Source organism: Akebia trifoliata, chromosome 11 (genome assembly GCF_017979445.1).
Source record: "Akebia trifoliata isolate Shusen 1 chromosome 11, ASM1797944v1, whole genome shotgun sequence".
Lineage (NCBI taxonomy): Eukaryota > Viridiplantae > Streptophyta > Magnoliopsida > Ranunculales > Lardizabalaceae > Akebia > Akebia trifoliata.
The window spans coordinates 35,755,698-35,768,671 of NC_141385.1; the positions used below are offsets into that span (position 1 = coordinate 35,755,698).

Here is a 12,974-nt window from a genome sequence, read left to right on the forward strand (position 1 = left end):
GGGCATTGCACGTTTGTAGGGGGAAACCTTGTCACATGGAGAAGAAAAAAACAACCTGTGGTTGTAAAATCAAGTGTAGAAACCGAGCTTAGGTCTATGGCTCATGGAGTGTGTGAACTACTTTGGCTTAAAACTCTTCTAGTAGAGTTGGCCCTTATTGTCGAAAGTCCTATGCATTTGTACTGTGATAACAAAGCGATAACCAGTATTGCTCATAATCCAGTACAACGTGATAGAACCAAACATATTGAGTTGGACACATCTGCAATCCATTTGAAAAGACTGGAGATCAGTTAGCTGACATTCTTACTAAGGGTTTGAGTAGTTCTCAATTTGATGGCATTGTTAGCAAGCTGCGTATGAGGAATATCTAGGCCCCATCTTTAGGGGGGGTGTAGGAATGTAAAAGACATGTAGGGCTATTTAATGGTTTTATTGTAATTAGTATCAGTTACTCATTTTCTTAGATAAATTGAAGTTATTATGTGTGTGAGTGGAAGAAACACTCTTAACACTTTTTCCTCAAATATTCATCCTTTTCTTCTCCCTTTTCATTCTCTCCAAAATCCTAACTCTAGAAAATCAACTATGCTCAGACTAAGGTGTTGGTGATATGTACTCTTTTCACAGGCGAGTCACCTCAACTGTTTGCTATGTTTTAATAAAATTTGTGTATCTATCAAAAAAAATATTGGTTATTGGTCAGATACTAATAGATCTATCTCCGCATCCTTAGGTGTGATTCCTAGGATAATATTAGTGTGATACCTAGATCTATATCTTCCCATTCTACACCACCATTTATTCTTCTTCTCAAATACTAGATTATTCTCATATTCCTTCTCCAACCAACCAAAAGCCTAGAAACGTTTTTTATTATCCCTTTTACATTTTTAAACCAAAAAATGCTTCTCTTTTAGAATTATAACATCTTTCTCTAAGTCCCTTAGTATTTCTTTAAACCTAATCTTTGGAAACTCTAACCCTATACCTTAGAAAACCTTATTTCCTCTAAAGGTCCTACATCAATTTGATATTACAGCTTCCGGTCAGCCATGTCTACTCGTAGTGGTAGAACACTCGAGGAAAATTGACTGATATCCAATGAGACAAGTTCCAATGCCTCAAGCCATACTTTTATGAGCACTATCATTCTTTTCACTCTCTAGAGTCGATTTCTCTTAAGCCAGGGAGAAATGAGATCAACCACAGTCACTTGAGTACACAAGAAGAGTAATAAAAGTTTGAACAATCAAGACCACACCTTGATACTGACCTAATACAAAAAAAAACTACCACTGGAAAAAGGATCAAACAAGAGCATACCTCCATTGAAGAATGACTTCAATATCAAGTTCACGATCTAGTTCAGCAATTTCTTTATTGTCATCCACCACCAGGCGACTGACATCAGATTTCAGCAGTGAAGCATAAAGAGAGATGTATTTCTTCCGTAAGCTTGCATACCTCAAAACATGTTCCCATGATAATCTCCCACTGCCACAAAGGTGGAAAATCTCAGAGCATATGTATAATAAAGAAAAATTTTGATTTGTATACAAATATATATATATATATGGGTGGAGTTCGGCATCCAACGTTGGACAGCCAACACCTTTGTCCTATATGGGTTAGAAGTTTCGGATCGGGCTATTTTTTTTTTTTTGTGAGGATGATCTCTATGGTGAGGAGATCATCCTCACAAAAAAATCAGCCCAATCTGAAAATTCTAACCCCATCAAAAATGGTTTAGAATTGTAGAACATCAATCTTTCACCGTTAATTTGTAAGCCACTTTTGATGGGGTTAGAAGTTTCAGATTGGGCTGATTTTTGTGAGGAAGGTCTCCTCACCATAGAGATCATCCTCACAAAAAATCAGCCCATTCCAAAACTTTAAGTCATATTGGACAAATTTTGGCTCCAAGCGTTGGCTCTCTAATGTTGACTGCCGAACCCCTACCCTATATATATATATATATATATATATATTGTGAGGATGATCTCTATGGTGAGAAGATCATCCTCACAAAAAATCAGCCCAATCTGAAACTTCTAACCCCATCAAAAGTGGTTTACAAATTAATGGTAAAAATTTGACGGTCCACAATTTTAAACCACTTCTGATGGGGTTAGAAGTTTCAGATTGGTCTGATTTTTTGTGAGAATGATTTCCTCACCATAGAGATCATCCTCACAAAAAATCAGCCCAATCCAAAATCAGCTCTATGGGTGATGATACCATTGACTTGGATATAATAGAATGAAAAAATGAGGAAAATTGACTTCCGCTACCTTGCCTTCTTAATCTGATCAGATACAGCTTTGTAAGCATATTTCCACCAAGATCTGGGATCAGATTTTACTGGGACAAGTGGACGATAATGAGCATATCTTAGACGTTGATTAAAGGCTGCAAAGTTATCAGCCAGCTTTAAAATATCCCTGTATCCATCCTGTACCCAAAACCTATAAACTTTTCAAACTCATTAGCTCCCACTACGATACCTATGACAGGGGATTGTATCAAAACAAACCTTCGACAAACAGAGTGTAACATCATCCAAGATAACTGCAGCTTTCTGTAGAGGTTGGCCTGAACTCTTGGATTCATCTGATCGCAGCTTTGAGTACTTTGCATTCCCCGTCACCGGTTGCAGAACATAGTTGTGTTCCTTTTTATTAGCAAGTTTTGCATCCTTACTACCAAATTCGAAAACCTGAAGCTCATGGAAGTTCAATACAATCACAATTGCATGCACAAATTGGAAATGAGAATGCTGACAAGTTACTTTAGAATAAGAATGATGGATTCATACCTGGCTCCACTCTGAAGGAAGTAAATCCTCCCATGGTTTATCAATACGCCATGGAGAAATATCAGAATCCAAATAAAGAGCCAGGCGTTCAAGTTCTACAGACTGTAAAAGATGAAAATCATGAGAAGCCGGAGAGCAGTAATCACAAATCAAAATTCAATGGAAAATCTTGGCCAGGAATATTCTAAGGTTTTTTTTCCTCCAGAATCTTCTTTCAAGTTAGGGTTTTGAAGGCATATGCCTCGAGGCTCGTCCCTAAGAGAGGCTAATTAAAAAGACCCTTGAGGCATTGATCAGTAGAGCACGACCACTTTGAGAAAAAATTAAAAGAAGAAAGAAATCAAGTACACTCAAATAGACAGATTAAACAATATATGAATTATTTAGAAAATTATAATTGTGATGGACAGGGACAAAGGTTTTGATGCAATCAGATCTGGAAATGTAGACTAATTTGTGTGAAACTTCAAGAGAAGTTGAGAAGTTTAAGTTGGAAAAGAAAAATCTCTCTCAAATCTAATTTATCCAATTAAAACTTACTTACAACTACATTTGATGACCTATTTATAGGCAAAACAGAAAACATAACAGCCCAAGTGAAAAGACTACTTTACCCTCAAATGAACACTTAGAGCAACAAAAGAAACCTAGAGAGAAAATAACTCCAACAAATAACTCACTATAACAAAAAGAAACCAACACACAACACTAAGTATAGAAGACAACAAACTTATGCACTGCATCAGACTCACTCTCTAAAGAAAAAATTGTCCTCAAGTCGGAATAGCATCAGCATCACCCACGTCAGCAGCATAATAAGGTACAAGATGATGCTTCACATTGAAGAAATTAGAAATATTAAAATGTGGAGGAAGCTGCACTTTATAAGCAATGTCATAAATCTTACTCAAACCTTACAAGGACCCACTTTTCTATCATCCAGCTTCATATAAGATCCTTGAAGTTGTCTTTCTTTGCTCAAAACCACCCATACAAGATCTCTTTCTTTAAAAATAAATCTGTCTGTGCACATCAGCAATTGTCTTGTATTTGGCGTTAGACTTCTCAATTTGGCCCTCATTTGATCATGAAGAGTCTTCATATATGTTGTCATACCCCTTTCCTTGTTGTTTATCTTCTTCAAAATTGATAAAAGAGTCAAGTCTACATATTCTCCAAGAACTATCTGGGAGTCAAATGGGTTAGAAAAGAACAAGCGCTAAGACTAGGCCGAATATAACCTCTGTCCAAAAATACCCCAACCTGTTTTTGTAACTCTACCTTCTCTTTAGGCATCATTTTGTAGTTTTCCTTATTAGGAAGTGTTGAACCGGGTACTAGATCACTAAAATATTGAATATCTCGCTTAAGAGGCAACTTGGGTGGTACCCAATTCAACAACTATAGTTTTCTTCTAGAGCACCGGGTTCTAGTTTTCTTCCACAACCATTGACTAATGAAAATCAGCAACTTTTTCTTTTGGAATTAAAGCAACAATGTAACCAAAAGTAAGACTTTCCTTAATACAACTAATTGAAAGTTAGAGAATTGTATTGATTTTAATTATTAGCCCTAATTAGGCTTTAAAGCATTACAAAGATTGAAATAAGGAAAAGACTAAAAAGGACCTACATACTAAGAAACCTAATAACAACGTGCTAATCTAACACTCCCCCTCAAGTTGGTGCGTGGATATCAATCACACCCAACTTGGACAAGACACCTTCAAAGGCTATTTTTCCAACACCTTTAGTCAGAATATCAGCAAGTTGTTGAGATGTAGGTACAAATGGAGTACAAATCTGTCCAGAAACAATCTTTTCTCTAATAAAATGACGATCAACTTCGATATGTTTCGTTCTGTCATGCTGAACCGGATTTGCCACTATGCTAATAGCTGATTTATTATCGCAATAAAGTAAGAATGGGACTGGCACAGGTAGACACAAGTCTGTTAGTAAAATCTTCAGCCACAATAACTCACACACTCCAAGTGCCATAGCTCGGTATTCTGACTCAGCACTGGACCGAGAAACCACATCCTGTTTCTTACTGCGCCAAGTTACCAAGTTACCACCAACCTTAGTTAAATACCCAGAAGTAGACCGTCTATCAGTCACTGAACCAACATAATCTGCATCAGTCCATGCCTCAATGCGAAGATGACCATGGTTACTAAACAAGATACCTCGACCAGGACATCCCTTAAGATATCTAAGAATACGATAGACAGCAGTAAGGTGAGATGTTCGAGGCGAGTGCATAAACTGACTTACAACACTAACAGCATAGGCAATGTCAGGGCGAGTCATAGACAAGTAGATCAATTTTCCCACCAGACGCTGATACTGACTAATATCCTCCAAACACTCCCCCTCAGAATCAGCCAACCTGTGATTCTGCTCAATAGGAGTATCAGCGGGACGAGAACCAAGCTGACCAGTAGATGACTCTAAGGGAAACAACTCAGACTGAATGACAACAGACCCATTGTAGTACGGAGTATGGTCAAAAAAGGAAACATCCCTTGAAATGAAACGTCGTCGAGAAGGAGGATGGTAACACCTGTATCCTTTCTGGTTAGAAGAATAACCCAAAAAAATACATTTCACGGCCTTAGGGTCAAGCTTAGTACGAGTTTGATCAAGAATTTGAACAAAACAGACGCACCCAAAAACACGCGGAGGAAGTGGAAAAAGGGGACGATCCGGACAGAGCTTAGAAAGGGGCGTGGCAAACTGAAGAACCCGGGAGGGGGTCCGATTAATAAGATAGACGGCAGTAAGTACTGCATCAGCCCAATAGGATTGGGGCACGTTCATGCCAATAGAGATGGCACGAGCTAACTCTAGAATATGACGATTTTTACGTTCGGATCGACCATTCTGCTGAGGGGTCCTAACATTGGACATTTGATGCTCAATGCCAGATTCTAAACAAAGTTTCAAGACCTCACTATAGGTGTACTCAGTACCATGATCAGAACGGAAGGTCTTAATGGTACGACCAAACTGGGTATGAACCATAGCAAGAAATTGCTTGAAGATCCCATAAACTTCACTCTTGTGTTTCATAAGATAAACCCAAGTGGTACGACTATGATCATCAATGAACAGAACAAAATAGCGAAAACCAAGGGTTGATGTGACAGGGGAGGGACCCCATACATCAGAATGAATTAGGTCAAACATAGCAGATGCAGTAGTATTCATACTAATAGGATAAGAGGAACGCACATGTTTAGCTAATTGGCAAGTTTTACAAGAAAGATCAATCAAATTGTTATTATTAAATAAAGTAGGGAACATGTGTTTCAAATATCCAAAAGAAATATGGCCTAGGCGTAAATGCCAGCGCATTACAAGAGCCTTATTAAAACAACTACTACTACTAGACTGGGAGACAGAATGGATGCTAGGGGAACCGGGTACGTCCAAGAGATACAGTCCATTCACTTCACGTCCAGTGCCAATCGTCCTCTTCGACTCCAGATCCTGAAAGATACAATGAGAAGGATAAAAGATTACACTGCAATTCAAATTTTTGGTAATACTACTAACAGATATAAGATTAGTAGTGAGTTGAGGAACATGCAGTGTGTTAGTTAAGGGTAAAGAAGACGTAAGAAGTAAATGACCTTGACCAGCTATAGAAGACAACGAACCATCAGCTAGGCGAACCTTGCGATGACCAGAACAAGTACTATATGTTTTAAAAAGGGAGGACGTACCGGTCATGTTATCTGAGGCACCAGAATCAATGATCCATGGTGAGGAGGTAGTGGAAACACTGTGTGCAGATGCAAAGGTACCTGAGTGAGCGAATGTAGAGACCGGCTGAGATGAAGTCTCCATCTGATTAAAGAATTTCCTGAACTTGTCAAGCTCGGCCTGGGATAGAGATACCGAATCCGAGGAGGCGGTAGTAGCTACCAAAGGTGGTAAATCAGTAGTCGACTGAGAAACTACATGAACTGAAGATCGCTGAGACTGTTGACGTTGCTGATTTGGACGACCATGAAGTGCATAGCAACGAGCCTTGACGTGACCCAACTTTCCACAATGATCGCACTTATGTCGCTGACGGGTAGGCATAGATCCATTAGGGGGCTGTGGAGAGGGTAGGTGAGCAAGCATAACTGAATGTTCTCCTAAAGACTGAGGTAGAATAGCTGCGCGACGACTCTCATCAACCAAAACATAAGAATATGCAGTCTGTAGGGACGGAAAAGGATCCATACCCAATAAATGAACTCTCGCATACTCAAATTCATCCCGGAGCCCGGCTAGGAACTGAAAAACTCGATTCTTATCCAGTATCGACGCATATAAGGCCTCATCACCAGGGTCCTTCCAAGCATAGGAGGAGGAGTAGAAGGTCAACTCTTCCCATCTAGCCCGTAACTGTGAGATATAGGAGGTGACAGAAGAGTCTCCTTGAGAAAGACGAGAAATCTCACGTTCCAAGTTAAAAATCCGAACATTGTTTTGACGTTGCGAGTAGATATTTTTTGTGGAATCCCATATCTGTTTTGCAGTCTTGGAGAACATGAAACCAGCGGCAATGTGTGGTTGCATAGATGTAACGAGCCAAGAACGAACCATAGAGTCATTAGCAAACCATTAGGGATAAGTAGTGTCCGTCGATGCCGGCTGTTTGTCCGCCCCTGTGAGGTAACCAATCTTCCCTTTTCCACCAATAAACATTTCAACCGAACGAGCCCAGAGAAGGTAATTAGGACCATCTAATTTTACGGTGGTAATTTGTATGCCGGGAAAATCAATTGAATGAGAGGGAAGACCTCCTGATCCAGCATTATTACCAGTGATTGAGGAACAAGACATCTCGGAGGCCATAACACCTAAAACTATGTACTTTGGTTTGAAGGGAGGTCAAAAATAAAAGTAAAACAAAAAAATATGCGGCTGCTGTACCCTGCAAATACCAAAGCTACTCGGATCAAAACCTCCAAATAAGGATATTCTCTGATCACAGCCACACTGCACCTCTGCAGTGGTCGAAAAACTCCAAAAAACAAGATCTGAAGTGGTTGTAGACCTCTGACTGCACCTCTGCAGTGATCGTAGGTCTCCAACCAAACTCAAAAAGGGATCGCAGGCTTCAAGACTGCATTTCTGCAGTGACCACAGGCATCGCAGACCTCAAAACAGCAATCTGCTGTGGTCGTGAGCCTTCTATGATGATCGTAGAGTGTTGCAGATCTCAAAACAGCAATCTGCTGTGGTCGTAAGGCCCTGTGGAGGTCTTTGGAGGTGTCGCAGAGGTCATAACATAGATTTGCTGTGATCGTGGGCTTCAAAACAGCCTACTGCTGGGATCGCAGGGCTCAGAACTCACTCACGATAGTCGCACAAGACTGAGCAGCCACTTGCGATGGTTAAAAATACTCAAACAGGTTACCTGCTGTGATCGTAGGTCTCATACAATGACCTATGATGATCGCACAAGACTAAAACTGCTATCTTGGATGTCGCAGGCACCAAACAGCATCAAAGCTGTAAGAACAGCCTGATCGCAGGCTTTGGATAGTGATTAACTCCCTATCGCATGGTGTGATTAGGGTCTGTAGTGACAGAGGACCCCCGTAGGGGTGATATGGATTGAAAACACAAGAGAAGTTGGGTGATGATTCAAGGAAGAATCAGTCGACGGAGGTTGTAGCAGTGGATTTCGATGGAGGTAGAGAGTTTGGCTCTGATACCAAATTGAAAGTTAGAGAATTGTATTGATTTTAATTATTAGCCCTAATTAGGCTTTAAAGCATTACAAAGATTGAAATAAGGAAAAGACTAAAAAGGACCTACATACTAAGAAACCTAATAACAACGTGCTAATCTAACACAACTTTTGGCAGCAAGTAAAGTAGGTGTAGAAGGTTTAGAACACAAATTTTCCTTCATTGGAAGTAGAGTATATTGTTGATTTCCTTTATGAAGAGTATAGATGTTCTTCTTGCCATCGTGAATTGTTTGCCAGTCATATTGCCATGGTCTTCCAAGTAAGAGATGGCATGCATCCCTAGGAACCACACCTCATCAAAATACTTATTTCGGATGGAGAAATTAATCAAGCACGTCTTGGTAAATTTAACTTCACCTCCCTTCTTAAACCATGATAGTTTGTAAGGATGGGAATGTTCTTCATTCCTAATATTCAATTTATCAATCACCTCTTGTAACACCACATTCTCACAACTCCCTCCATCGATGATCAAGACACCCTTCCACCAATACTGCAAGTGGTAGAAAAGATATTGGTTCTCAACCATCTTCGTCATTTTCATGCTTGAGAATAAGAAGAGTATTCTTCATCATGAGTGCTAGTCCCTCTTCTTCATCAAGATCTCTACCAATATCCCCATTGGGAGGTTGATCATAGATGGGTAGCTCTTCATTTGGTTCTGATTCCACCATTTCCTCCAATAAAAGTGTTTTACTACAAGGATCATTTGTCTTCCTACAATCCGAAGACTTGTACCTAGGCTCACCACATTTGTTGCACTTGAAGTTGCCACCTTGGAACTGATTTCCAGCCCCAAATTAATTTGTATGGGACTAATTAGGTGCATTAGGAATATACATTACCTGTTGTCGAACTCCGGCAGAATCACTCCTACTCATACTCGACAAGTTGCCAACCTTGGTATCAACTCAAAATGGTCGTCCTACTCTAAAGTTACCTTGGTATTGTTGTCCATACCTTGATATACGCATACTTTGTTGAGAAGACTTGTAAAATTGTCCAATATCTAATTAAGAGCTTGGCAGATATATATAATAATAAAAACGGTAAATGGACAAAAATGCCCTTACATAGGTGAATGGACATAAATGTCCTTACATAGAAAAAGAAACATAGAAATAACAAAATTAGACTACTACTATCTACTATTTTCCAATACTCCCCCTCAAGCTGGAACAAATATATCAACTAAACCCAACTTGATAAGATGAGAGTTAAAGATAGAAGGACCAACAGACTTTGTAAACATGTTGGCGAGTTGATCTGAAGAAAATACAAAAACTGTCTGAAAGGCACCAGATCGAACTTTCTTCCTGAAAAAGTGAACATCAACCTCTATATGCTTAGTTTGATCATGAAGAACTGAATCAGAAGCAAACATGATAGCAGACTTGTTGTCGCAGAACAACGAGGAAGAACCAGAAAGAGGAAATCTCAATTCTGTTAGTAAAGATTGAAGCCAGAGAAGCTCACATGTCCCAAGAGCCATAGCACGATACTCAGCTTCAGCAAAAGAACGAGAGATCACACTCTGTTTCTTACTTTTCCATGAAATAAGGTTACCTCCATAGAATGTACAAAAACCAGAGGTAGATCTCCTATTTGTAAGAGAGCCCGCATAATTAGCATCAGTGAAACATGACAAATGTGGTTGAGCAGTGGATGAGTAGAAAAGCCCAAGGCCAGGACGTGATTTTAAGTAGCGAAGAATACGATGAACGGCCTCAAGGTGAGAAGTACGCGGAGCATGCATAAACCGACTGACTACACTAGCCGCAAAGGTCAAATCCGGTCTAGTATTATTCAAATAAATCAGACGACCTACAAGTCTCTGATAAGAAACCGGATCAGATAATAGATCACCAGATTCGATATGAAGTCGATGATTCTGATCCATAGGAGAAGAGGCAGGACGATAACCATGCATACCAGTATCCTGAAGAAGGTCCAATGTGTATTTGCGCTGAGATAGTGAAATACCTCGTCGAGAACAAGCTACTTCTATCCCCAAGAAGTACTTGAGAGGACCCAAGTCCTTAACCTCAGAAACACGACCCAATATCATCTTCACTCTGTCAATCCACTGGGCATCATCTCCTGTCAAGATAATATCATCTACATATACTAGAATAATGGCACATCAACCATCCAATCCTTGATGAACAAAACAAGTATGATCTGAGTGGCATCTAGTAAACTCCATAGACAAAATACTTCTGAAAAACGCTAAAACCAAGCTCGCGGAGACTGTTTCAGACCATACAAAGATTTAAGAAGGCGGCATACATTTCCACAATATTCCCCTTGAAGAAGAAATCCAGGAAGGGGGTCCATATATATAACTTCAATCAAATCACCGTTCAAGAAAGCGTTCTTCACATCGAGTTGATGAAGAGGCCATGAGTGACAAGCAGCTAAAGAGATAAGAAGACGAACAATGGAAAGTTTGGCAATAAGAGCAAATGTGGTACCAAAATCCTTCCCTGGAGTCTGCGTAAACCCCTTAGCAACTAGTCGCGCCTTATACCGATCAACAATGCCATCTGCGAGGTATTTCACCGTAAAAACCCATTTACAAGCAATGGTTCACTCCCCAAATGGAAGAGTAACAAGTTCCCAGGTATTATTTTTCTGCAAAGCATCCATCTCAACAGTCATAACTCTAGTCCACTGAGGATCTTGCAAAGCCTCTGATACAGACCAAGGAACTCGAATAGAATCAATAAGAGTAAGGTAGGCCTGATAAGAAGGAGAAAGACCCTGATAGGAGACAAACTGAGCAATGGGATGATCAGTAACACACCCTCGTTTACCTTTACGAAGAGCAATAGGTAAGTGAGAGTCAGAAACAAAAAGAATAGGAGCAAGTATAGGTGTAAGAGTAGGAGATGATATACTTGAGTCCAAAAAGGAGGTTGGCAAAGGTGGAGATGGACGAGGGCGACGTGTAGACCTGAAACTCCGACGGAGGTGAAGGAAAGATCGGAGAGGGTAGCACTATAGGTGATGGGTCCTGCGAAGAAAAAGGTTCCTACAAAGTAGTAGTACGAAAATATGGAATATTTTCAAAAAATGTAACATCAAGAGAATGTATGACACGGTGAGAAACCGGATCATAACACCGATACCCCTTGGACATAGTGGAATAACCCAAGAAGACGCACCGAATGGCTTTATCATCTAATTTAGTACGAGTGGGAGTCCTATCTTGAACAAAGCATGTGCACCCAAAGACTCTAGGAGTAATGGGGAAGAAAGTGCGGTCGGGTTCAAGAACATGAAAAGGTACCTGTCCTCCTCAGGTGCGACTCGGAACGCGATTAATAAGAAAAGCCACAGTTAGAACTGTCATATTCCAATATGACAAAACAGGGCATGAAACACAACGCAGAGAGTTATCACAGCATGTGATCAAAAAAGATGAAGGAGATCGAAGGAGAACCAAGAGAGGAATTCTAATGGCTCTGATACCAAGAAGACTTGTAGAATTGTCCAGTCTCTAATTAAGAGCTTGGCAGATATATATAATAATAAAAAAGGTGAATGGACAAAAATGCCCCTACATAAGTGAATGGACATAAATGTCCTTACATAGAAAAAGAAACGTCCTTACACAGAAAAAGAAACATAGAAATAACAAAATTAGACTACTACTATCTACTATTTTCCAATATGTTGTTCTCCAACCAACAAGGCTTGATTATAGGCTTCTGAAACCATCCACAAATTTTGTAGTCCAAAGATATCTTGAATAGAACGCTTCAAGCCACTAAGATAACTTGCAATCAGTTGTTCTTCTAGTTCATTCAACTCAACTCTTCCTACAAATTGTCATCAATGTATTCAACCACATAACCATGTTGTCGAAGATTGTGCAAGACCTTATATATGATTTGCATGTAATTGAAAGAAAGAAATTGCTCCTTGAGCTTTTTCTTCTTCATCTTGCACCAATCTGTAATCTTCCCTTTACCTCTTCAAACTCGACTCACTTGCAATTATTCCCACCATGCGGAGGCTTTTCCCTTGAGCTTGGTGAAAACTACTTTCACCATCCGCTCCTCGGAAACCTCATAGTACTCAAAAACTCGTTCAAAAGTATTTAGCCAATCAACAAATTCTTCTAGATTGAAGCTACCTTGAAATTCTGGTAGAGCTACCTTGATATTATTTTTCAATTGAAAATTACTATTTTAATTCATCCCAAAAGGATTTTTTAAGTCGGAGGTACTCAAATTAGAAGTATCATCGCCTCCAGACATAGAACGAAGAGTTTGAGGCCTTCGAGGTTGCTCCATTGAAGGTTCAAGGTGTTGAACCATTTCAATTAAAGCCTCAACTTGTCTTAGAAGGTGTTCCATCTCATCTTGCGGATTAGGATGTTGTGCTGTCC

The 12,974-nt window shown here is 39.8% G+C and overlaps 1 protein-coding gene across 1 annotated transcript in view; it reads right to left on the minus strand.

The window, feature by feature from the left end:
* Window positions 1-12,974, minus strand: part of LOC147391407 (pleckstrin homology (PH) domain-containing protein) — a 114,657-nt gene that overhangs the window by 88,369 nt on the left and 13,314 nt on the right. The window contains exons 7-10 of the mRNA XM_086459793.1: window positions 2,819-2,920; window positions 2,537-2,719; window positions 2,295-2,455; window positions 1,327-1,497 (exon numbers count right to left, since the gene is read on the minus strand). Of these exons, the coding sequence (XP_086315919.1) occupies window positions 1,327-1,497; window positions 2,295-2,455; window positions 2,537-2,719; window positions 2,819-2,920 (617 nt within the window). The remainder of the gene's footprint in view (window positions 1-1,326; window positions 1,498-2,294; window positions 2,456-2,536; window positions 2,720-2,818; window positions 2,921-12,974) is intronic.